Source organism: Anolis carolinensis, chromosome 1 (genome assembly GCF_035594765.1).
Source record: "Anolis carolinensis isolate JA03-04 chromosome 1, rAnoCar3.1.pri, whole genome shotgun sequence".
Taxonomy (NCBI): domain Eukaryota; kingdom Metazoa; phylum Chordata; class Lepidosauria; order Squamata; family Dactyloidae; genus Anolis; species Anolis carolinensis.
Genome location: NC_085841.1, coordinates 175,296,294 through 175,324,242, shown reverse-complemented (window position 1 = coordinate 175,324,242; position 27,949 = coordinate 175,296,294). Strand labels below are relative to the sequence as shown.

Genomic DNA, 27,949 nt, shown 5'->3' with positions numbered 1-27,949 from the left:
CCCCCCCCCCCAATTGATCTCAAAGATTGAGTGCAATTTTGGACCATTTTGCCCCACCCAAAGTCGACATATGAAAATACTTCCACCTGACCTACACAAAGACTCCAGGTCTCTGCACTCTTCAGTAACTCCAACTCCTTAATAACTCCATTGTATATTTTACTATCCCTAAATAACTTCTTGTTGTCACTTTCTGTCATAATTTTGAGAGGATCTGCTGAGGAAAGCAGAGGTATTTTGGCTTTGCTGTGAATATATGGGAGGGTCTGGCGGGAAATTGGCTCTATTCCTAATGCCTCTGCTTTAAGGCTTTTTTGATGACACAAAATATAGAGTATGTTCCAGTAAGACCTGAAGTAATATGGCAAGCAGCACGCTAAGGACATGGAGAGATAGAAACAATCAGAAGATCCAAGGAAATGCCCAATAGTTTGTCCCTACACTGAAATGAATACAAGTAAATATTTGTATATTGACTGTGTTAAAGATACGTCAAAACTGTCTGGTGCTTTAATGTGAAACCATTATATTCTTTAGAAATACAAACTAGCACAGAAGCAAGCAGGATACTTGAATGAATTGATTAATGAGGTCATCAGAGCTATTATTCTAATGAAGTCAGACTTCCTGTAGTGCACCTTCTTCAGATCTAAAAGATATTTCAAACATCAGACTTCTCCATAATCCATTTATCGCTTTTGTATGCTTTCAGAGAAAATACTGTGGTTCGGTTTAATCAAACAAACAAACAAAAAAACCTTTTGAAAAGGTTTGGGTGATTTTGCTATGACCTATGTGTATGGACAAGCTTGTGTGTAAACTAGAAACAAGAATTAGCATTGAGAATGGGGATAATGCGCTGTTTGGGATTTGGCTGATATTTAGAAGAAGGATATTGAAGGAATAGTGCATAAATTATTTTGAAGCCAACGTTAGGTTGTTCTGGTAATAAAACAACCAATATACAGTAGAGTCTCACTTATCCAACACTCGCTTATCCAACGTTCTGGATTATCCAACGCATTTTTGTAGTCAATGCTTTCAATATATCGTGATATTTTGGTGCTAAATTCATAAATCCAGTAATTTCTACATAGAATTACTGTGTATTGAACTACTTTTTCTTCCAAATTTGTTGTCTAACATGATGTTTTGGTCCTTAATTTGTGAAATCATAACTTAATTTGATGTTTAATAGGCTTATCCTTAATCCCTCCTTATTATCCAACATATTCGCTTATCCAACATTCTGCCGGCCCGTTTATGTTGGATAAGTGAGACTCTACTGTATTGTTGCGGGGTTTTTTGTTTTTTTTTACTATGGCTTTACTACCTTGAGTCTGAAGGTTTAAGGAATTTTTCAGGTAGGATGTTGTTTAGACCAACAGTTCTTATCCTGTGGTCTGCAAACCCCCATGTGCCGCAATATTCTCAAAGGATATTGAAAGCTTGAAGGAAGAAAATAGACCGATAGGTGAACAGACAGTCATCCTGGAGGGTTTTTTTTGCTGGTGATGGCGCTTGTATGAAATTTTCTTAAAATATCTCAAACCATTTAAAAGTTAAAACAACAAAAAAAACCCTACTAAGTCTTGCTGTTTCTGCAGATGGTGAGAACATGCAAGAGAATGGTGCTGAGAGGCAAGGGGGTGAACATGATTGTTCGTGCTGTTGTGAATATAGACAGAAGCTGTATTGAACTCTAGTATCATCCGCGTTTTGCCATCACATTTTTGGAATATGTATTGCTTCCCAGAATTCTGTAGCTGTGTCAAGAAAGTTCTCAAAGAAAATTCATGTACAAAAGGAAGATTGTGTTCATGAGAAAAAAGAGTTAGTCAGTATTGTGGCAGAATGAAAATCACGCGTAGTTCACGTTTGATCAGGCCACACACTGTCTTGCCAGGGAAAAGATATGCCACACAGATCATCAATAAAGAACAAGAAGTTTACTATTCAAAATGCAGAGCAACATATATACAGTCATTACAAGAGTGTGCATTGACTCACACAATGCCCTTTTAGAGAGATTCAAATGGTCCTAAAATTGTCCATGTAAAATGTCCAGCAGCCCAGGAGCAAAACTCTTGCTAAGCTCCTGCACAGAAAGCCATCTGTAACTGTTGCCAAAAATCCCAGACTCAGTTATCAGCCCAACCAATCAGCTTCGTGTTTTGTATTTTCAGTTAACACACACAGTCTAACTGATTTTTAACTGCCCCAACAAGTATGAGCAAGTGTTCAGGTGGACTTTGGAATGATAACTGTGGATTACTGAAAATGAATGCATTTCTTCTGTTTAGTTGTTTTCAGGTAAAGTAAATTTTCTATGTTATCATTACATTTTGACTGCGTCTCAGGATGGATTACTGGCTGAATTTGAAACATACAAGTACTTATGATGTTGATGAGTGTTCAAAGGGAAATGATGCTTCTTCCAGGAATTTTTAAAAGTGCTGATTTTATAGCAAGGAATACTTGGGGATTAGCTTCACATGCACAGACCCAGAAGACAAGCAACCATCCCAGTTTGTGTTATTTAGCCATCAAAATTGCGAAGATGTCTTGATACTAAACGTAAAGAGCATACCACAGAGAGCTTATTTTCAAAATTAAGAAGCAGCACTCCAAAGAAGTAAGAAAGTGGTAAAAATTCTGCAGGAGCAAATGGTGCAATAGGCAAATGGGGACCTGTGCTTTAATGTGATATCATCCTAAATTCTTCAAGTAAAAAGGTTAGATTTTCAAGTTGAGGACAAGATCAAATCCATGATGAAAAAGTTGGAATTTGTGGTATCATCACCTACCAAATTGAAACTATAAGACATTTCCAAACCTCACGAATATTCTTGGTTCCACCAATAAAGAGTTATCTGAGGAAGACACATCACTTATTGCAGAAAAGATTTGCAGTGAGGCACCTGGCTTTTGATTAATTAATTAATTTAAATTAACAAGTAATGTTAGGCAATGACTCAGTGTTCAGGTGTGATGATGATGGTGAATGGAATCATCCCAACAAATATAATTATAGAAATGTGTGCATTTGCTTATTTCTCCCTTTTCTTTGTATTTGGGACCCATCCCTAAGCATCATCAACTTGATATGTCCACCTGAAGCTGAAAAAAGCTTTGAAGACTAATTTTACGTGTTTACATTTGAAAACTAATTTTACATTAATTTTACACAAAATTGAGAGAACAGGTTGTGTAACAACTGAGAATGTTAGCTGTACACCAGAAGGCACTGGCCAATTTTGAATTAGTTAAATGACATTACCACAGTTTGGTGGTAAAACTGATGAGACCATACAGGTTGAACATCCCTTATTTGAAAATCCAATATACAATATGACTCCTGTTCTTGCAGAGAATATGTTCCTAAACTTACTATGGAAAAAAAAACTAAAGATAACTGTGAACCTTATTGAAATGAACAACTTCTTCTGGAAGTTACCCTCAAATCTTGTGGGAAGAATTTGTTTGTTATCTTCTCCGGCAAAAGCATACCATGGAAATCTATGGACCACACACATTTTGTCAGATGTGGGTAGATGAAACTGCAGGTACTAGCCTCATGAGTAAAGGGGTTGGACTGTACTTCAAACCCCAAAATTGTCCACATAGGTGACTACGATAGTGGCATCTTTGCTTTCTGAAGGTTCAATGTGTACAAACTTTGTTCATGCACAAAATTGTTAAAAATATTGTATAAATTTATTCTACATGCATAAGCTACATTTCCTGTTTAAATTTGAGTTCTACCTACAAGATATCTCCTTATCTACATATATGCAAATATAGATATTCCACAATCAAAAAAACTGAATTCCAAAGTTTTCCCGATTCCTAGCATTTCAAATAAAAGACATTTATGATCTTATCACAGGGTGGAAACCGGTGCCATTTCACGAGCAAGCGTGGCGAAATGGCAGACGCATGAGACAACATGCGGGAATGCTTCCCCCATCATACAGGGGAAGCATCACTCAAACCAGCACAATATGTGAAGGCTCTTGTGTTTGAAGGGGAGCATTCAAGGATGCTTCCACCCCAATTGGGGGTAGGGTCTATGACAGAAGTCACACGATGTTGCATGATGGCAGACATGGGGCTCCGACTCCGAAGCAGCATGGAAACATCCTAGGATGCTTGATTTGGTCAATGTGATGAGGTTCTTAGTCTGGTAACAGGCTTTTGCAAAGTTCATTGAGGGGGGCCATGTGAGTGCTTTAAAACTATAGTACTAATCAAATACTAAGTATCATTAATTGTGGAGTCCTTGTTGTATGCTTAGTTATTATTTTACTTCTCGCATTTCTTCTCTAGAAATGAAAGCCATTGTAGATTCATTGCTACCATTGATATTTCCGTTGCTCTCTAATCCTTTCTCTGTGTCTTTTTGTTAATGTTTCAGGAAATGTGGTCTAATGTTCTCTCTCCCTCTCCTTGTCCCTTTTCCTAGTCCCCACCAAAAGGTGCCACCATTCCCTACCGCCCAAAGCCCGCCTCCACCCCTGTCATTTTTGCAGGTGGTCAGGTAAGAGCCGACCCGCTTGCGGCCTCCACTGCCAACCTCAGCCTTTTACTGCAGCACCAGCCACTGCCCGTTAGTGCTCTCAGGTTTTCTCGCCTTTTCACTTGCATGGTATCATCCCATTCATGTTGGGCCAAAGCAAATGGACTCAAAGCTCTTTCTCTTTTTATTATCCTGCATTGCTAAACGCTTGGTGCAGGCAACTCCTCCACTTAGCTAAGTCATTGAAAGCCATTGATCATAGCTAAAAATGGTGGTCTTGTTATAACAATTTTCCCCCTCGTCACCATAAGTTGGAAGTGACTTGAGGGCACTCAACAAAATTGATATATATATCAATTTACTGTTCATACAAGTATGTATTTATGTCTTAGCCATTAGTCACAATAATTTTTATTTTAATAACATCATTAATCAGATCTAATCTCATTTTCTGAAAAACATAGGATATTAGCACCCAAGTGAAACTTTAACATTCCAGAGTTTTGGTAGAAATTTAGTTCTATAATACAGAAAGGAGATCTGGTAGGTGAAATAAAAGTTGAGAACTGATGTTATACTCAACCACTGAATGTCATGGTCCATAACTCCATTATGTTGGTATTCCTTCCTAAAAAAAATAGCCTTGAAGGGGCCTGTTTTTGGGTTGGACTGGATATGGCCATGATGGAAGAAAGAGTGATTCACCTTATTAAAAATTATTTTTCCCCTCATACATTGTTGCTGTGTGTTTTCAAGACATTTCTGGTTTATGGAGACTCTAAAGCAGGGGTTCTCAACCTGTAGGTCCCTAGGTGTTTTGGCCTACAACTCCCAGAAATGCCAGCCACTTTACCAGCTGTTAGGATTTCTGGGGGTTGAAGGCCAAAACATCTGGGGACCCACAGGTTGAAAACCATTGCTCTAAAGCAAATCCCTTGTAGGATTTTCTTGGCAATTAGGTTGACGTTGCAGACCAGAAATTTTCACATACTATGTAGTTTGGCCCTAACAAACACTCACAATTATTGTCTATGAGTGATTTGCAACACTGAGGGTGCAAACAAATGCATGATTGCAATGTGTAATACAATCTGCATATATAATGCTCAACACATTGCAATGCATGGTGGCACTACATGTTTAGCTCTGATTTCTTCAACTGAACATGAACATTACAACATGACCAAAAGAGTACGTGCACATGTGTAAGCAAGAGTATGCATGTTAAAGTCATTTACAACGTGCCAGCCAATAATTAAGAAAGGCAACACATGACACAAACCCAAGGTTGTTTGAAATACTGCATATTTTACACATTTATTACCTCTGCTTTAAATAATATAGATTATTAAGATTAATTTTTTGGAGAAGAAAATCTCTTTAGGACCTTAAAAACTGTTTATCCCTCTGGAAAAAAAATATTAATGTGGGTTTTTTTTCTTAAGGAGAAACCTGGTGAAAGAGCTTTGGGTCCAGGTTTTGCTTTTCAAAAGGGAAGAGTAAGACCAAAAAAACCTATGTTAATAAAATTCTTATTCCTTTAACAAATGTGTTGTCATGGGAAGGAGGAAATTAGAGATCCTAATGGTATGGACCATTCTGAAGGAAAAGTGTATTGCTTGTTTTCAGCAGAACTTGATAAATTATTTTAAAACGAATTAGTTATAGTTCCAAGGTCTGAATCAAAAGAGTTGACCACCATCAATTCTATAAAATTCTAAAAATAAATCTTTGCTTTCCTGTTTCTCAAAAGCAACTAAAATAGATGATTCTAGTTCATTTAAAAAAAACACACACATTTGAATGTTACAAGTCAATGTCCTGCGCAAGAAGACACATTTGCCTTCTATTTGTCATGTTTTTGCCACCTCTGCAACTGCAACAGAGCATAAGGTTAACAGCATGAGCAAGAGCATGAGCCAGCCTTTGAATCACGGGCTATTGCCCTTCCGCCATTTAGGGAAATCCCTGTAACTATTTTAAAATGTCTAAAAGTGTATTACCTAAAGAACGAAATAATCCCTTGTTAAGTTTTGATTGTAACATAGCGTACTTACAGGTAATAATTGGGGGAAGAACCAATTTCAAGAAAGCATTTATTTGTAACTTCCAAGCTTTTAACTGTTACGACTGCTGCTCGCACCAATTATTGTCCCATTTGCCAAGACTACTGAGAGGACTATTGATAAAAATCAGAATGAAATAAACATTTAAGTCTTAACAAATGAAGAAAAATATATTTAATATGGCAATTTGGCAACCACTGAAAGTAAAATCAGAGCCAAAATCAACTTCAGAAGGCAATGCAAGATTAACATGATTTCTGCAATTTTTATCATGTTTCTAGAAATGTTTATAACTTTTGAAATAATTTTTGTCATCTGAGGAAACATACCTCAATATACACATAGCGCAAATGCCTTCCCTTGTTTGTAAGATAAAAAGAAAGCTATTACAACAAATATAATTTGCTTGAGCCCATAATTTTCAGCTGCTGTTGTTATCTGTATTCTCCTTTTTTGTTTTAAATATTATAAATAGTTCAAAGTCAGACTTCCGCATTTGCACATATGATTAATTTGCTCTCTCTAAAGATATATGGATCTTCCAGCACAACTCTATGGTCAACTTTGCCAGAAGATGGACATAGAGTCACACTGGAAGACCAAGAGAGAACATTTCTCCTGATGTGTTGTCAAAGGCTTTCATGGCCAGAATCACTGGGTTGCTATGAGTTTTCTGGGCTGTATGGCCATGTTCCAGAAACAGTCTCTCTTAACATTTCACCCACATCTATGACAGGCATCCTCAGGGGTTGTGAGGTCTGTTGGAAACAAGGCAAGTGGGGTTTATATATGTGTAAAATGTCCAGAGTGGGAGAAAGAACTCTTGTCTGCTTGAAGAAAGTGTGAAAGGTGGCCAGCTGCAACATTCACGCTTTCCTCAAGCAGACAAGAGTTATTTCTTCCTCCCTGGACTATTCCACGGATATATAAACCCCACTTCCCTAGTTTCCATCAGACCTCACAACCTCTGAAGATGCCTGCCATAGATGTGGGCAAAACATCAGGAGAGAATGCTTATGGAACATGGCTGTACAGCCCAGAAAACTCATAGCAGTCAATTTCTCCTGATGTTTGTACATCCTCCTACATAGCAAAAGTTGACCATAGAGTCATTCTGGACAATCTAAAGCAGTGGTTGTCAGTCTGGGGTCTCCAGATGTTTTTGGCCATCAATTCCCAGAAATCCTAACAGCTGGTAAACTGGCTGGGATTTCTGGAAGTTGTAAGCCAAAAACATCTGGGGACCCCAGGTTGAGGATCACTGATCTAAAGCTTCCTGAAGAGGTGATCTCTCAGGTAAAAAATGTGTTTTTAAAAATTAAGGTTTTCCACTTGTGTAGGCGTACAGTGACCCCAAGCCCAGTGAATATGAAGGGTCTACTGTAATTCAGTTTTAATGTTTGCTTATTTGTTTGTTTTAATTGTATTGTTCTTTTACATTGTGAGCCACTTTGAATCTCAGTTTTGGGAGAAAAGACAAATACAAATAAATATAAAAACCGCTGTACGTTGCAGCTGGGGAATGTGATAAAACTTCATGAAAGTATCAGCTTTATCTCTGATATGAGATCCTGTATGCCACATAAATGTATTAAATAATGCATTGATTGGCACAACTGTCCAAGGCTTCAGGCTGTCTGCTGGGTCCCCACTTGTATTGTATTGACTAAATTATATTTGACATCACCCCCTTGTTCTCCCATTGATTTGCCACAAAATTATCTTCAGCGCTTGGATTTATTTATTTATTTATTTACGGTACTTTTACCCCACCTTTCTCTACCCTGCAGGGGACTCAAGGCGGCTTCACAACATGGCAACAATTCAATGCCTTTAAAAACAACAATTTAAAACATTAAAATAAAATAAAACTATTAACATTTGACTTTGAGCAACAGAGTAAATCACGTGATCCATAGGTGTAGTCCAGGCCATTCCATTGGTCTATTCCGTATCTTCATATCTTCATATCTATTACTGCACCAGATTTCCAAAGGCTTGGTCAAAGATCCATGTCTTCACTTTTTTTGCGGAACATCAGGGGGGAGGGGGCTGATCTAATCTCCCTAGGGAGGGAGTTCCATAGCCGAGGGGCCACCATCAAGAAGGCCCTGTCTCTCGTCCCCGGCAATCGCACCTGCGAAGAAGGCGGGACAGAGAGCAGAGTCTCCCCAGATGATCTTAGACTCCGAGATGGTTCATAGAGGGAGATACATTCAGACAGGTAAACTGGGCCAGAATCATTTAGGGCTTTGTAGGCTAAAGCCAGCACTTTGAATAGTGCTCAGTAGTGAACTGGCAGCCAGTGGAGCTGGCACAACAGGGGGGTTGTATGCTGCTTGTATGCAGCTCCGGTGAGTAGTCTGGCTGCTCCCCCTTTGGACCAGTTGCAGCTTCCGAACAGTCTTCAAAGGCAACCCCTCAAAAGGGTCCCTTCAACCTCTGAGGATGCCTGCCATAGATGTGAGCAAAACATCAGGAGAGAATGCTTCTGAAACATAGTCATACAGCTTGGAAAACTCACAACAACCCAATGATTCCGGCCATGAAAGCCTTCGACAACACATGGGACTAGAATTGGTGGGATAAATTGTAAACAAGAATTATGTACCATTATCAAATTTAGGAAGTGTTGGGATAAGGGATTTCAACATTATTTAAAATGGCAAAGAGTATAGAGATGTTGTAGAAAGGAAAGCATTCCTACTTTGGTTGTAAATGCTGCTCAGTTCTCTTCTAACTGGAGGATTTGCTCTGTTCCAGATGCTCTGATGTTTCAAGCCAACACTATGTTTCAAATAAACAACCATTTCCCTTTGTAGTTCTTACTCTCCCTTTACAAGTGGCTGTCCATTTTTATCCCATTTATATTGGAACTGTGTTACTACTCACTTGAATGTATGGAGGAAGTCTTTTGGGCAGAAAGTCATATTTGTTTAGAATGGTTACTACTATGTGAATTATTCATTTCATAATTATTTTCATTATAAGAAAAAGATTTAAAATTATCATTGAGAAATCTCTAGTATAAGACAGGACAGTGCCTGCAATAAAGAGAATGATATTTTTTACCTGAGCAAAGAGAATCTAGCTCATTGTGTTCTTTCTTCCTGACAAGGAGGAACAGACTCATGTAATATATGTCATGTTATAAATATGACAGTATTGCATAATTGTTAACCAAATGAGTAGAAGATAAATAATTGCCCCTGTGAATATAAAATTGGGATTTTTATTTTCAGTGCAAAGGCCAAACAAGTATATAGCCCTCCAAAGCCCTCAGCGCAAATAAGTACAGTAGAATCTTAAGGCAAGAATGATATTCTGGCTGGAATAAACTGATGCAAATTAGGGATTTGTTGTTGTGTTGTTCTCACATGGCACATTGGATCAGGTCAGACAGTCCTTATTTAGTGGACTTTAGGAAGTACATGGGAGTTTCCTTTTTCAGTATTAGATGTCATGTTAAGTGTCCAATTTGGAGCCTAGTCCTTGGGATACTTACCCCAGGAGCTGATCTTTAGAAAGGAACTCTTTTCATGTCCAATGTTTCCTTATAACCAGAATAACCAAAATAACAATTCCTTTCACAAGTCTCTGTGAAGTTGAATAAATCTTAATGACTTGTATAATGTCACAAAGACCAGCATGGTCCAGCTGGGATCATATCTTTGGGTTCCAGATGTCTTGGCAGGGTCCATCTTTGTTCAGGGCGCTTCCTGGTGTACTCCATAGGAATTCTGTAATCAACTGTGCGTACGCCAAGCACCCACCATTTTTACACCAAACAATCTAATTCCTAGTACTGGATATTTCCTAAAGTAGAATTTTAGTGTACTTGGGCCTCTCCCAAGTCAGAGTTCTTCCTTATCTCGACCAATGCCATCCGTGGAAGTAAATGAGGCAATATAATTAAGGAAACCAGCAAAACATGTCTCTCCCTGATATTTGCTCCAGACTGTAGAAGTAAGCCCACAGTATTTTTTTTAAAAAAAAATACAGGCCTAATTTCTATTTTAGGAATATGGTACCGGAACCTTTATCAAATATTTGGTGGAGCCCCCGATAGCGTAGTGGACTAAAGCTTCATGACTTGAAGTTTGGGTTGCTGACCTGAAAGCTGCCAGGTTCGAATCCCACCCAGGGAGAGAGTGGATGAGCTCCCTCTATCAGCTCCAGCTCCATGTGGGGACATGAGAGAAGCCTCCCACAAGGATGGTAAAAACATCAAAACATCCGGGCGTCCCCTGGGTAACGTCCTTGCAGACGACCAATTCTCTCACCCCAGAAGCGACTCAAGTTGCTCCTGACACGAAAAAAAATCAAATATTTGGTGATTTATGAGCACCATATCTTCCAAAATCTAGAGTGAATGCTGCTGTGTTCCTATAAGGTCAACTGCATTCATTTAGGACAACATAGGTCTTTAGTATAAGATAGAAACTGCAAAAATCACAATTATTTATCCTATGATCAAGGACCTCATTACAAAGACCCGTAGATTTCTCACACATCATGGTGAATTTATGGGCTTTAGGTGGGGGCATGGAGAACTTGTTGCTCCATGACCCACATCACATGGCTTACTTTGACCCCCAGCACATGGGGAGAAGCGTTGCCGCCTGGCTTCCTGCCATTCTTGGTAAGGCAACATGGGAAGGATCCCATGTTGCTGCCAGGCTGCTTGCTCTCCCCTTTCTAGATAGAGTCCAGCCAGAAGTATGCATGTGTCCTGTAATGGGCTTCGTCCTGAAGGAGAACAAGCAGTGTAGGATGGGACAAATAGCCCGTCTGATGAGGTAGTATGATTATTTTAAATTGTTACAGCCTTAAGATTTCTAAGGGCAGAGCTACACTGACCCCTTGTCCTGGTCCAAGCTGGCATGGCATGTGCTGGATTGATCCCAGGATGGTTCTCACAGTGCCCCCCCCCCCAGCCCCTACAGAGGAGGAAAGGAGTCCCGAACACCCAGTGTTGTCAAACTTGGTTTAATGCTACCAGACAGCCCTCCTTACTGTCCCCTTCAGTTGTCCTTGCTGTGGTGTTCTCTGAGCATAACATGGATTCCGCCAGCTGACTGTCACGTGCAATAATTTCAGCTGGGGTGGCAGGGTGATGAGATAGGTGAAAGAGGAAAAGAGGAATTGCCCTCTCCTCTCCTTCCTTTTATTCTCCAATTGCCCTGTCTCCCCAGGTGACATCACATCACTGCAGACAATAGCCAGGCGGCAGAGCCTATCTCACACCGAACACTGAAATTGGGAATGGACAATGAATGCCATACCTCATTCTCAGGCCATTCAAGCCCCAGATATATGGGATATTAGTGTAAACATTTGCATCCAGTTCCATCTCTCAGCTAGTCCAACTGTTTACATGAGCCTAAAGGGATGCCCTAAATAATGGGCTACTTCGTTTAACATGGGTCAAGGCCATGTTAAGGTGCCCTTGCTAAGCATTACCCTGGATCAGCTCTGTATAGTGTTTGCCCACCATGGAGCTGATCCGGAGTCTCCTGGTCAATGAAGCTCTTTAGTGCATATTGTTATAATTGACTACAACCTAACTACCAGTTTTTTTTCATTAAGCCAAATTCAGTCCAAAACTATGTATGGCAACCTGCCAGAACTGAAGTAACCCAATTTTTGATACCATCTTAGGGCTGCCAAACAAATGGATGATCAGGCATCTGATAGGCCGTGATTCCATGGCAGGTGTGTTGCATCTAGTTTGATGAATCACTAATTATTGAGAGAGATGGAGTAGATACAGGTCACTTCTATGTTTGGTTCACTAGATCTTTGAACCTCCGGTGGCCTAGGGGATAAAAGCCTCGTGACTTGAAGGTTGGGTTGCTGACCTGAAAGCTGCCAGGTTCGAATCCCACCCGGGGAGAATGCGGATGAGCTCCCTCTATCAGCTCCAGCTCCATGCGGGGACATGAGAGAAGCCTTCCACAAGGATGGTAAAACATCAAAAACATCCGGGCGTCCCTTGGGCAATGTCCTTGCAGATGGCCAATTCTCTCACTCCAGAAGCAACTCCGGTTGCTCCTGACACACACAAAAAAAACAACAACTAGATCTTCAGTACTTATGCTCTTGTCTAACTATTCTAAAGAGGTGGATAGAGATGAATATGGGAAGGTGCTCCTAGTCATTACACAAGCCTCTGTATGTTTATGTAAGTGTGTGCAGTTTCTTTACTTGAGGCCCGTATGTATCCCAAAATAATGCCAGGTATGGAACACACATAGGAACCTGTGCAAAATAGTATTCTTAGAACATAGTTGAAGTCAGAGGCAAGTCCATCAGGCATACAAATATCTTGCTCCACATTCTACTCAGAAGAATATTTGCACCGAGATCTTAAGATTTATATTACTCCATCAAACCTACAATATATTTGAAACACATCAGTGGAACTCCAGGCAGTCCCGAGTTACAAACATCCGACTTACAAATGACTCATGGTTACAAATGGGGATGAAACAACAAGATGTGAGAGAAATCGACCTCTAGGAAGGGAAATTCATTCCTGAAAGAGTTATCATGGGGAAAAGGAGTCTCCACTGAAGCTATACCACCAATCATTGTTTCCACAACATACAATTTTTCAAAATCTAATTTTCAAAAGGACAGAAAATGGGGTGAAAGCTTCTGAACGGACAGCAAAACAAACACCACAGGGGTGTTAACCCTTCTCTAAGCTATCCAAAGCTATATACATTAGATAGATAGATAGATAGATAGATAGATAGATAGATAGATAGATAGATAGATAGATAGATAGATAGATAGATAGATAGTTGGAGCTACACTTTAAAAATGTTTTGGCTTACATACAAATGCAACTTACAAGCAAACCTACATAACCTATTTTGTCCATAATTTGGGGACAGCCTGTATTTATGACATTATCTTATAATCTCCAATAATTGATGGCACAGGCATGATTAGAACTGTTTTTTCCAGAGGGAGGTAGTTTTCATATAAGGCATTATATGAAATCTCAGGTGCTAGAAGCAGCCCTGCTGATAATAACCTACAAATACTTCAAATTAATGTATTGGGAAGACATTAATTTGTCCTCCAGACGTGCTTCTTAGAATAGAGCTGAAATGTATACCAAATCTATATACTGTATTGTGTGGTGTGCCAACCATACTCAATAGCATATTTGGATTCAACATGTCTTAGGCCTACACAATTATGGCACTTGATGAATAACACTGTCAATGCCATGACCTCATCCTACTCCATCCTGGCATTTGTAGATTTATAAGATGTGCACCCAAAGAGGTATAATGGCCCTGACCAAACTGCCAATCCTGGGATTCCATAGGATGCAGCCATGGAAAATAAAGTAGAATTACAGTATTATAGTTTTATAGTGTGGAATGTCCCTAGTTTTTTTGTGGCAGGTAGGATGTCTTAGAAAAAAAATGTTCTGAATTATTTTTCTTACTGTGTAATGGTCACCAGAAAGGAGTGGGCACATGGGTATTGGGTTTTGTACAAAGTATTAAATTTTTGCACATTTGTTTGATAACTAGAAACTACAAAAGAACTGTTATGGTATCAATTTTATGGAATGTTTTCTTAGGCACCTACATGTTACAGTGTTGTAGATGATACTGTATAGTGCTTGAAACAATCTAAAAGAATGGATTATCTTGAGATAATGGTGTAAAATAAATCATTAGTGGCATTAGTGCAGAAAAGATCTAAGTAAGCCATATGAAATCAATTCCATTCATTGAACTTTGGTGTAAACAGTTATTGGACACTAATGTAAAAATCTTACACTTCTTCTTGTTCTTCTTTTGCAGGCCTATACAATTCAGGGACAATACGCTATTCCACACCCAGATGTGAGTTCTGCCTTCTTTGTTCGCATAAGAAGTTTGCTTTTGTATGCCACCTGCATGCTACTCTCAAATATGACTAATATTAATATTAGACATTAATATTAATACAGTTTTTCTCAAAGTAATTGGCTGTGTGTAGTACTGGTAATAGCCTTTAACCTATTAGCATTCAACTATATTTCTATTGAGGACTTGGCCTGTTGTCAAATTATTTGAATTATTCTGTGCTATCCCTTTTGCTATGCTTATCTTTATCTATCAATCTGCCTCTGCATTTTGTGTCTCAGATAGTAGTAATAAAAAAGCTTTCCCCTCCTTCCTCATAACTGGCTAATAATCAGATATACCACTCTAATTTAGACCTAAGCTGGCATGTTTTATGATATAAACATATTCATACTTTTTACACTTTGTCTCAGACATTGCTTGCTGAGATTAATCCGATCAGATAGTCCATTATACAGTACAAACCCTGAGCCATAATGCAAAAGAAGCATGAATGCCTGGTGATGCTGAAACCTTCCGCCCAAACTTCAAAGATATAGAAACATTTGTTAAGAAGGTGATCATTACTATTCTGGCATTTGTACTATAGAATATATTTGTTTCATGCATTGTTGCTTTCGTGCGTTAGCATCTCTGAATGGAAGTCTAAACTCCTTGAACGTAGTCTTGTAATGTTATTTGGCAAAGCCCCCATGTGTTTAGAACAATCTGTCTTATTTATAAAGTCAAACCTGTAGTAAATCTGTGTTTAGGTTATATCATACTTCTCCATAGGGAGAAAGGCTTGGGGGTGAGTCTACATACACAAGGGAATGGAGGCAGAAATTGCTTTAAGATAAATCTACCAAATTTGCATATTCATTTACTAAAATGCCCACTATGCTACCTAGTAGCCACTGGAATATATTTGAGGTAGAATTGGGATTAACAGTTTTAGGAATGTGCAGGAGGTTGGAATATCTTTTTTAAAACAGAAAGGAAGGCACTACAATTATTTTTTAGTTTTTGAAAACTGGGGATTGGGAAGAGCGGGAAGCATCATTCTGAAGCTGGATCTATATTGTCATATAATCTAGTTTCTGAATCCAGATTATCTGTTTTGACTGGATTTTATGAGTCAGATTATATAATCTTGTTCAAAGCAGATAATCTGGATTCAGAAAATGCATTATATGGTGGTGTAGAGGGGCCTGACATCCCAAGGGGACAACATGCTCTCCCAAATTTCCACCTTCGGCCATACATACCTATCACCTCAGCCCCATCTACATTGCCATATAATACAGTGTGAAGGCACATGCAATGCAGTTCAATGCAGCTGAACTGCATTATATGAATCTACACTGACCACATAATGCAGCTAAACTGCATTATATGAATATGTAGATGGCACACTGGATTCAGTGTTAGCTATGAAAACTAAGAATTAGGTTTTTGTAAAGGTGCATTGAATTTATAACAGTATCAGAGAAATGAACCAGTCAAATTCAAGGAAATGATTGTGGATGAGTTCATTCCTTGTATTCAGCTGAGTATGTGTACCTGGCTACCACAAAGCAAATCCTATTACAGAGATCATTAGGAAAGGGTCAGAAGATAATGGGAAACATAAAACAACACAAACAAAAGTTGCATAGATTTATTGGCACCCATTTCTTGTAAGAAGTGTGAAATGGAGGAATAGCTTGTGGTTTAAGTGCTAGCATCTGTCTCAGGCATGGACAAACTTTTTTGTCTTGGGGCCACTTTGTGGCCCCAGCTGAGAGGGCCGGGAAGGGATGGGCCTGGGTAGGATGGGCCTGGGAGGGGGAGAGGCTGGGAGGGGCCAAGGCAGGGCCTGGGTCATCCTCAAATTGTCCTCCTTGCATAAGGACAGGGCTGCTTTCCTGGGAGAGAAATGAGACATGCAATCCTCCATGCCTGATCTCCGAGCTGCCCTCTCGGCATTATGCTGGGAGGAGGGCAAGATAGGCGACAGCCAAGAGCGCTCTGGAGCGCTCTTAGCTACTGCGTGCTTTCCTCAGGCTGTCATCTCGGCATAAGGACAGTGCTCTCAGCTGCTGCGTGCCTTCCTCCCCCATCCTTTCTGTGTAATGAGGCAGTGGGCCACTGTATCCTAGAATCATAGAATAGTAGAGTTGGAAGAGACCTCATGGGCCATCCAGTCCAACCCCCCCCCCCCCCCGCTAAGAAGCAGGAAATCGCATTCAAAGCACCCCCGACAAATGGCCATCCAGCCTCTGCTTATGCCAAGAGGACAGGGAAAATGAGGAGGGCCTGAGCTAAGCACCCCTGGGCCTTAGTTTGCCCATACCTGATCTATCTGGTAAGCCTAGGTGTGGTTGAGGCAACAGCAAGGTGAAGGGAAGAAGCATGTGACCACAGACAGGCAATTCGTAGCATTTAGATTAGAGCTTTCCAAACATTTCATAACTGGTGACACACTTTTTAAACATACATCATTTCACGACACAGTAATTCAGTTTTACAGGCAAACTGGAAGTTAAATGTACTCCTTATAAGAGATACAGATACATACATGAGCTGTAATAATGAAATGTTTGGGATCACAACATATCTCATGAAAACCTTTTGTTTATACATATATTTAAAATATATGATTTATTGCTTATTTCACAAAAATTCAGAGGTTTCTCTTTACATTCATGTGGCACACCTACACACTGCAGCCAAGAAACTAACGTTTCATGGCACACATTTTGGAAAGCTGTGACAGTTTTAGTCATATTTGAGAAACAGGATAGGCAACAATTTTTAAGACATCATAACTATAATGGTAACAACTTTTGGAGCATCAGAGGAGTAACTGTAATTAAAAAGAACTCTTCAAACTCTTCACATGCCCGAGAACCAGAAACACTGTATCTGCATGTTTTTGCCAGGAGTAGGAACTGAAAGAACAGAGGGATGAAAGTCTACAGGATTCAAAACCCTCCCGTTCCCCTGAAGTTCTCTCCCAATGGTCAATAGTTGTAGGGCCATAATCCTCCATTCTATGATGCCACCCACTAGAACTCAATTTCTGTCATCCTGATCTGTTCTCTCCTTTGAACATGGGCATTGCATTTATTGGTTATGGCTCAGACAACTTTAAAAGGAAATGTGAAGGATTCGTGTAGGAGGACACTCCTTCACAATCTTTTACATTTTCATTTTAAAGCTGTCTGAGCCAGTTGCTATTGTATTTAGTGGGGACAAATTGCAGTGACACACTATATTTGGTGAAAAGGTGCACTTTGCCCTCAATCTGCTACTGCTCTAACCAAGACATTCATTGGAAGAATTCAAAGAGATCTTCCATCACTTCAGAAAAATGCATGAGAAAAGTAATCAGTCCGTAATGACAAACCAATCGCAGCGATCGGTATTGTTGAACTGCCTAAGGATGGGTAGAAAATCAAGCATAGAGATCTCATTGGCCCTACCAGAAATTAGAAGACTTATTTTATTATAGCAGTAGTCTTCTGAATGAATAAATTGTTTTGTTTTTTATTCGAGTATGGATTTGGAATGAGCATACCAGCTGGGTTCAAAAATACAATAATTTGTACCTCACTTTGGTCCACTGCATTTCATTCAACAGTTTTTAAAAAGTGGAAATGTGAAGGTATTTCTCTCACAAAGAGCTGAAATAGGAAGTTGAAAATGTTTCAGGTTTTTTTTTAAAACACGTTTCTTGAGTGTCAAGAAAACCCAGCAAGGAAATAGTTTTGGGAGGTGCAGAAAATGCTGTTTCCTATTTTGAAAACACTGCATTCACACAAAAACAGCATTTGTGAATTTTTGTGCAGAGGGTGTCCTGAACTAAAAACTCTTCATGTACTGTGCAGCTTTCAAAGGTTTTCTTACAGTTGAAGGAACATTTTCTAAAATTAACAGGGTAGTTGTACACCACCCTATCCGAAGGGATTCAGGGCGGCTTCCAACATGTAAGTCAAACATTCACTTGCCAGAAAGAAAACCATACAGAAAATACATCAAAATAGACACATTAATCAATATAACAAACCTAAATAACTTCAACAATCAAAATATCATCCTAAAATACCAAAACCTGTTAAAACACAAAGTAAAAATAAAATATTAAAAAACCCATTTCATTTTAGTTGCCTCTTTCAAAAAATGAAATTAGCAAAAAATTACATTCTGAGATTTATTTATCATCCATTGAGTCAGAAATACATTCAATTTATTTCTAATAAATACTCTGGTGACTCAAGTTGTTTAGTAGGTGAGTTAAGGAAATCAGTTTTTTAGAAGCCTGGAAGCACTTGCTCTTTCATCAAACAAAAAAACAGCAGCAGCAAACACGTGCCAGAGATCATGTATTATATAGTTTAATCAACGGGCAACTGGAAGGCAAATGTCAGTAAAGATGTATAAAAATATATTAAAAAGTACAACTAAAAGTTAAAGTTGAGGGAGATCTAATGTCTGTTTATGTCTGTCTTTAATTTTAATAATTTTATTCATGTCTGTGTTTTATGCCCAAGGCACTGCACAGGTGCCGTTTGTAAGCCGCCTTGAGTTCCCCTCGGGGTAGAGAAAGGCGGGATATAAATATTGTAAATAAATAAATAAAATAAATAATTGTAAAATTGTCCTGTGAAGTCATATTGTCACTGTATATTAATATACTGTGGAATGACAGGAACTACAAGTTTGGAGGCCAACAGAGAGAAATGGAGTAAATAAATTTACTGTGTTGCTATCTCAATGCACTGGATTTGTTAAATTCTTCCTATCTTCGAGACCACATCCCCCCTATGAACTGGCACAGGCTGTATAATCTGCCAGGGAGGCCCTCCTCTCAGTCCCGCTACCATTACAAGCGCGGTTGGTGGGGACGAGGGAGAGGGCCTTCTCTGTGGTGGCCCCACAGCTTTGGAACGCCCTCCCCAGGAATATTAGGCAGGCCTCCACACTGTCTCCCTTCCATGGGGACCTGAAGACCTGGCTGTTCAAACAAGGGTTTTGAGAATGCCTACTCCCTAGCTGATCTGGGCAATTGTTATGCAGCCTTGCATTTTATCCCATGCCCTCGTCCCATGGTTACAGTTTTGCACTTATCCCATTCCCTGTCCAATCATTTACAGCTTGGCCACGTTTACAGTAGCTTACCTCCACTAGTTTTAATTGAGTTTTAATTCGTTGTTTTGCCTATATGTTTTATTCAACTGTATTTTTAATTGTGTTTTATTTTATGTTCTGTTGAAACTTTGTGCCATGTGTAAGCCTCCCTGAGTCCCTTCAGGGAGATGGTGGTGGGATAAAATTATTTGTATTAAATTATTACACTTTTTCAACTGTGACACTGTTGCCATGATCATAACTTCCTCCACAACCTACATCGGCTGCATGGTGAGAAGTAGGTTCATTCTGCTAGTGATTTAAGCATGGCTGGATGACATTTCCATCAGATTTGGTGGAGGGCTGGGCCAAGAGAAGTTATTTGTTTAAGTATGCTTAAATTAGGTATACTTAACTAAATAACTGATATAGGATTTCAGCCATTTTATTAGAAGTATCAAGGAGTTAGAATGGTAGCCTTATTTTCTTTCACTATTAATTTTAATCTTCTGAATAAAAAAATTCACTGGGCTACAGGCTGGCTGAGACTGATAGCCAAAATCACAGCTTCATAAACTGTGGTCTAACCTCAAATGCAGAAAATGCTTCAGCTGATCTCCACAAAAAGGAAAATCAGCCTTGTAAATGCTGCTTTATTATCAGTAATATTCCATTTTATACCTATTATATATACCTATATACAGGCAGTCCTCACGTTACAAACTTCCAACTTACATATATTTCCTAGTTACAAATGTGGGGTGAGACAACAGGAAGTGAAAGGAAACCTAGCCCTAGGAAGGGAAATTCAGATGTCTTTACTGAAGCTTTAACACCAATTCTTGTTTCCACAATAAATTCAAAATCCAATTGTTACAAAGACAGAAAACGAGGTGAAATCTTCTGAGCAAGGGTGCTAATCCTTCCTTATGCTTTACAAAACTTTTAAAAAAACATTTTTAGCTGGAGTTACACTTTAAAAATGTACCTGTTATGACTTTTGTCAAATTCAAATTTAGAACAAACTTACAAAACCATTTTTTTCATAACCCAGAGACTGCCTGTATACTTGGGTTTATGTAAAAAGAATTCAGGCAGAAAAGGGTTATCATACTTGAAAAAAGTTTAAGAAGCCCTGGCTTAAAACATCTGGAGGGCCACAATTGGTTTTGGTGAAAAAGCAAAGGCTGGAATGAGTGGTTTGAGAAAATACTTTTCTGATGAATGTTAGAAATTAATTAACTGACATTAAGATGAACACAGCTAAAATAGCTGGATTTATTGAACTGTATTATTTATCTGTTGCTTAATGTGTTAGTCCGTTCCTGTCCCGCCCAAATCATGTGAATTACAATGGCATGTGGGTTGTCACCACTGCTTCCCAGTGCATATTTTATTGATTTATTAAAATCTTTTTGCCCTTTTCAAGTTGCATTTCATAACATGCACATTTTGGGGTGGCTATTGGGGGAGGTTGTCCTAAAACATAGTTCAGCATCTCCCTTCTTTCCATCTCTACATATGCTCTTCACGCATCCTTCAAACACAGCAAATAGTTTCCTGAAATGGAAAATATGAATAAGGAATGGGGTGCTAATGCCAGCTAGACGATACTTATCCATTGTATTCAGATGTAAGCAGTTACAAAAATTATTTGGTGAGTCCCAAATGGAAAATTCTTAATCGGAAACACTTTGACTGTCTTCAAGCATATGCAGAGTGATTTTTCTCTATTTTGAATTGTGTCATCTACTTCCTTATTCAGTCAAGATGCTCACTGTGTATTTCGTTCAAAAATACCATTGCTAATGAGACATATTTTTCAAACTCAGCCTCTTGCATAGATTCCAAGTTTAATTATTCATCAGACATTGTCCTCCTTCTAAGATCACTCCAGGAATAGTGAATGTTATTAATTAATAGATTTGTTGGCTAGGGCTTGTGGGAGAGTAAGGAGAATTAGAACGAAACTACTTAAATTTAACTAATCACTCTGAGTTTTTCATAATAAGTATCTATTAATCAACCAACAGATTAATCCATTATACTTTATTGTTTGAAAGAGATAAAAAATAACACACAACTAGTTCTATTTAGCTAGTTAGCGGTCCTTTCCTCCAACAAACTGAATGAAAAGAAAGTAAGACATGAACACAAATGAGGCAAATTGAACAGCACATAAAAATAGGTACATCGGTAGATTTAAAACTAGTTAAATTTAAGTAATTGTTTTCAAGCTGTGCAAATAAGCTTTTGAGTTGCTTGTGGATTTCCAAACAGTTGATTACAACTGTTAGGATAGAGAACCAAACACACACACACAACTGATGCTGATTATAGGTAAATAACATCTTTCTTCTGTCTCTTTTCTGAAAGGGATGAAAGGCAAGTTCAAGGGAAATGATTTCTTACCTTTTAACAACACTGTAAATTAAGCCTTTGATGTTTTTATAGGATAAAGTATGCTTTTTGTGTCAGGTAAATATTGTTATTACACTCTCATATGATATACTATAAGTCTAGCCTATACCATGTGACTGCAGATATTTTCACAATGGCTTCTTTTATTAAAAATAATATTCTTGTTATATGTCACATCTGAAATTAGTAAGTACTAGTAATAGACAATAAATCAGACTCTAGAAACACAAACATAAGCAAAGCAAACAGCAGAAAACAGTAGAATAAAGAAGAATGTGTTTTTTTTTCATTCATTTCAGTACATTCATGTGGGACGGTGGCTTCATGAAACATCAGCCTTCAGGACATAGTTGGTTATATATAGAAACATATGGCAGAGTTTTGAAAAAGTAATATTTACTTGCAAATTAACTGATGTTTGCTTGCAAAAATGGTAGTGAATGGTATTTTACAACTTGTCTAGATCAGCGTTTCTCAACCTGGGGATCGGGACCCCTGCGGGTCGTGAGGGGGTACCAGAGGGGTCACCAAAGACCATAAGAAAAGGCATATTTCTGATGGTCTTAGGAACCCCTTTGGCAGAGAAGGCTGAAGATCTCTCCATCTGTCCTTCTCTTCCTTTTTGGAAACAGATGGCAAATCCTCCCACCAAAAGCCCTCCTCCTGCTGTGATTCGTCGGCCTCTCAGCTGGTCTCTCAGCTGAACTCTCAGCCAAGGGGAGGGCTGTTTCTGAGACTCCAAGTGGGGAGGGGAGACCAGGTGTACTCAGCGCATGGCAGCATGGTACACATGTGCAGGCGAGGGCGAATGCATGAGGCTGGAGGGAGGCTCATGCCAGTGAGTCCCTTCAAGGCAGGGGGGGAAGTGCTCACACGACGCGGGACTGAGAGTGGCCCAGCAGCATCAGGAGGAGGAGCAGCAGCAGAAGCAGCTTAGGTAATTTGTAACGTTATTTATTAGAAAAAAGTCAGTATTTCCTTTGTTTTTTATTAATGCTTCCATTAGAAAATGCATAAGAATGTGGGTGACTAGAACTCACAAAATCATGGGGCAATTCTCCACAAATCCTACCAGTATTCACAATTGGTCATGTTGGGTCTGTGTGCCAAGTTCGGTCCAGATCTGTAGTCAGCTAGGATAAGTGCTCTTTGGATGCGGGTGAACTACAACTCCCATATACCAAGGTCAATCACCCCCAACCCCCCAGATTCACAGTTGGCCATGTTGGTCTATGTGCCCAGTTTGGTTCAGATCCATCATTGGTAAGGGTTACAGGGTTCTCTAGATGCAGGGAGAACTACAATTACCATCATGTTGGGTCACTCCCCTCTCCAAACCCCACCAGTATTCAAAGTTGGTCATAATGGATATCTGTGCCAAGTTTGGTCCAGATCCATCAGTTGGATGCACATTGCTCTGTCGATGAGGGTGAACGACTCCCAACCTCTAAAGTTAGTGCCCTTGAAACCCTATCAGTATTCAAAGTTTGGCATGTTGGGTATGTGTGGCAAGTTTACTAGTTCCATCACCCGATTGCTATAGAGTGCTCTCTTAGTGTTGGTTGACTACAATTCCCAGAATTCAAAAACAGCCCCCTTCAACCCCACCAGTATTCAATTTTGTCCATGTAGGTAGAGTGCCAAGTTTGGTGCAGATCCATTGTGGGCTGGGTTCAGAATGCTCTTTGAATGTCCCAGCAACTAAAACTCCCAAATGACAAAATCATCCCTCCCCAACTCCACAAATATTCAAATTTGGGTGTATTGAGTATTTGTGCCAAATTTGGTCCAGTGAATGAAAATACATCCTGCATATCAAATATTTACATTACGATTCATAACAGTAGCAAAATGACAGTTACGAAGTAGCAATGAAAATCATTTTACGGTTGGGGGTCACCACAATATGAAGAACTGTATTAAGGGGTCGTGGCATTAGGAAGGTTGAGAACCACTGCTCTAGATTCTTTCTTCTATCTTTTAGCTTCCTTAAATTATTTGCATGTCATTTGCTTCTGGTGTTTTGCTTTCCAGCTCTGATTATTCGGATTGAAAGTCCTACTTTTCAAACTCCCCCTTGCCTCCCTATTTGTCTTCTTCAGCCTCCCAGGTGTTCTGCCTCCAATACTTCACCCTGACTATTGCCAAACCAATGTCAGACTTCCCTGCACCCCTTCCCTCAGACATGCTGCAGGAGCAAGGGTTTCTCAATCCTTTCCCCTCAAATTCAAACAGTGAGAGCCCCATGCCTTCTATACCAGCAGGGGGGCCTCATTGGCTTAGCGGTATATTCCTAAGGCTAATTTTTATGTTTCCGTAAAAGTTTCTATACCATGGAAGGACTAACAGTATTCCCCCACTTCAGCCCCAAGGTTGCATAGTGCAATTTGAGAAGTGGGGTTGCTTTACCATTATTTTATCTGTTGAGTAACAATAGAGACAACAGCACAAGGGGCCATTAAAACATCCAAAGACAACAAGGGATGAGCAGGGTCTGAAATACAAACCTATTTTAACCAAGTGAACATTAGTCACCTGGCCTCCATAATTGCCACATCCCTTGTCTACCATTTTGTAGCTTCATTTCCAAGACCATACCTAGAAAAAGATGCAGCGGTGTGTGTCCCAACCCACTTGCCCTCACTCTGGTCCAAATTTTTTTTTTTCGTTTTCTATGAACAAACAGAGTGATGGTTGTATTTCAGCTCAATGTGGGGGGAAAGAGGACACCCCAAAGTAGACTGCTGTATTTCAGACCCTGATCAAGCACAACTGCTACAAATTCGGGCATTTCTGAATTTACCCAGGCCAAGTCCTTCTGTTAAAGCTGTGTTTGCCATGGCTTCACATGGCTTCCTGGTTTTCTTTTCTTTTCTTCTTTTTTTCAGTTATAATTTTGTTCTTAGTTTTTGGTGTGACTTGTATTCTATAACAATAACCTTCTTAGTTCTAATGTCCCTCCTACCCCTCAGCAGTTGACCAAGCTCCACCAGTTGGCTATGCAGCAAACCCCCTTTACTCCCCTTGGACAGACCACCCCCGCTTTCCCTGGTACGTACCCAAATACCCTTTACAGATTTCCTTCTCTTCTTACCTGTGCAATTTCTCTCTCTTTCTAAGCTTGGTTTGTTTGAATGAAAAGGGAATAGGATATATACGATAATTGCAGTTACAAGAATCAGTGGGGAACAAGTTGAAAATAGGCCCAAGAGTAATTTCACCTGCTTTTTTTAAGCAAAGAACAGGTAATATGTTTGCAAGTCACAAATTCATAGTGCCTGCCGAAAGACTTCTGTGTGTCCATCACCACTTTCTTTAAAGGTGGGGGCATTTGTAGCACAAATCAGGAAAAAGTGGTGTGAATTCTCTCACACTTGATTCTCCTGGGTTTGGTAATGGTCTCTGATGTTTCACGTACTCAAAGACATGGGTTAGTGAATATTTAGTGAAAATCATATCTAATGAATATTTAGAAGGGGCATTTCATTCTTGCATGGGAAATGCTGAAAGTGATGCATCACACTAGTAAATGAACCCTTTTTTGAAGCACGAGAAAGACTTAAAGCAGAATTATAATGTCTCTCAAGTGCTAGCAAAATACAGTTTAAATATTTTCTGCAGAAAACTAGGGTAGCAGATACTGTGAATTGTGGGTGTTACTGAATATCTTATCTATGCATACATATTTAATATATCTTCATTTCATTAGGACGATCACAAAATGCGTGTTCTGCCATTTTGTTCATCATATTTTGAGCTTCCTAGATGAAGTGACATTGCTTATCTCCTTGAAGGCAAAAAACATTAAATCTGTTTCTTCTTTGCTCTTCAGGAGAAAAGCTGCCCTTACATTCCTCCGAAGAAGCTCAAAATCTGATGGGACAATCATCAGGTAAAACCAAGGCTATAGGGAAATACTTAGGTGACTTTTGCATTAATAAATATTTCTCAAATTGGACCTGCCAAACTGCCTGCTCTGGCAATATTTATAAGATAGTTTGACTTATACTCTCAGTGGGTAAAACATATTGCACATGACTTAAGATATAGTGGTGTACAGAGATGGAGAAAAGAACAGCTGCTGAAGAGAGCATCTCATTTTTTTAAAGAAAAAGTTTGTGATAAAATGAAATTTCAGAATTGAAATGCCTCATTTTCAGAGAAACGTGCTTGATGAAAGAAGGCACCATTTGGACTGCTCCTGTTTTCAGTTCTCAGCCCGTCTTAGAGGCCGCTCTGATTTGACTTGTCAGTGAAATCCAGAAGTTGGTTGAGCTCCAGACCTCATGGAACTAGCTCTTTCTGAGACCCCTGCTACACTGCCCTATATCCCAGGATCTGATCCCAGAGTATCTGATTTAAACTGGATTATATGAGTCTCCACTGACAAATAATCTGGGATCAGATCCTGGAATATAAGGGCAGTTTGTAAGGGGCCCGAAAGTACAAGTGGAAATACTGTGTTTCACTACAACCCTCTTGCCTCACAGCACATGGGGTTTGAAAGTGAAGAGCAATGTCTAAAAGACTTTGTGATTAAGTTTAAGGATCTTCTGTTTAAAGAGAGAATGTAGCTTCTTGAATCCTTTGCTCTGGTAAGATCCTTGTGAAAAAAGTATTTCATGCATTCAGTTTTATATGTTAGCTACGTTTTCCCTCCCAGATCATACAATCTCAAAAATTGCTTCTATCTAGACTACAGTGTGTTTGCATAGGATTAAAGAATCCATTAAAAAAAATATGCTCTGTTATCAAGATAGCACTCCTGTAATAATGCTTTCAGTCAGTAGTTGTGTTTTGTATCAATATAATGGAGAATGAATTCTTCATAGTTTTTCTCATGATATTTCATGCTTAATTGTAATTGAATATGTTCCCAAAAAATAGTGCCTTAATTTCTTACCAAACCAGATAGTATAAGAAAATTGAACAGATGCAAGAAGAGAGGGTTTAACAGTTAACAAACATTTCTTCTGTTGTGCCTTTTTTGCCCTTGCCTGGCAAGCTGCATCTGCTAACAAAAGGTTGCTTCTAGGCACATCTTTTCACCAATAAGGTGGAAGATGAATTAAAATTAGTGCTTCTCATAACACTTAAAATAGGACTTTCATCTCCAGCAATACTCAGTCTCAAAGCCGGAAGAAAAATCTGTCAAGTTTTACTAAAAATGTATTTTTACTTATATTATGCCTCTCCCAGAAAGAAACCCACTTTTATAATTCTAGAGTTAGGAATGGGAATAAGAGAAAAGATGCTTGCTGACTGTCCACTGCATGCAGGGAGGAGGCATGTACTAAACAAATAGAAATGTGGGTTTTATTCTTTACTGATACTTTGTTGATCTGAATAACAAAGATAGAGAAGCTTAATTAAAATTTTCAAAGTTCATTGTTCACCAATTGTTACCCACACAGAAATTGCACTTATTAGCATTTAATGCTAGTGTGAAAGAACCCTCTTTTTCCTAATTCTGGGGTTTGCAGTAGCAATTAAAACTGTGCTACAATGCTATAGATTCCTTTTCATATTCTCAGCCAAAAAACAAGATACTGTATTTACTCGAGTATAATGCACCATCGAATGTAGTGTGCACCACAATTTTGAAGATTCAGAATACACGAGATGGATTTGCTCCAAAATATAATGCACCCTACAGTGCACATCAGGGAGGCAGGCAGCAAGAATGAGGCCATTTGATAAGCCATTCCCTCTGTCAGACTGGGAGTGGTGAACTAGGCAGTCTCACGCGATACCTAACTTGCCTCATTCATGTGGCTTTCAAAACCAAGGGGGAGGTCTGCACAGGACTGAGCTGGGGGGGGGGGGGGGCTGTTTGGGCCATAGTGTCCAAGAGCTGTCCAGGAATATCTATAACTAAGTGGCAGAAATGACTGGGTCACTAGCTGGATACTTCTCTTCCTTTTCTGGGTACCATGGAGCCCCATGGTTGGGGTCACCACCTGGAACAACCTCTT

At 39.3% G+C, this 27,949-nt stretch overlaps 1 protein-coding gene across 22 annotated transcripts in view; it reads left to right on the top strand.

The window, feature by feature from the left end:
* The window catches only part of pcbp3 (poly(rC) binding protein 3), a 93,741-nt gene that overhangs the window by 52,060 nt on the left and 13,732 nt on the right, over positions 1-27,949 (top strand). For 3 of the 22 annotated variants that reach the window (XM_062959585.1, XM_062959572.1, XM_062959692.1), the window contains exons 8-11: positions 4,466-4,609; positions 14,418-14,459; positions 24,947-25,025; positions 25,807-25,866. In XM_062959585.1, the coding sequence (XP_062815655.1) occupies positions 4,466-4,609; positions 14,418-14,459; positions 24,947-25,025; positions 25,807-25,866 (325 nt within the window). Of the gene's footprint in view, positions 1-4,465; positions 4,624-14,417; positions 14,460-24,946; positions 25,026-25,806; positions 25,867-27,949 lie in introns of all 22 variants that reach the window. The other 19 variants (XM_062959641.1, XM_062959624.1, XM_003215204.4 and 16 more) reach the window with 12 other exon arrangements.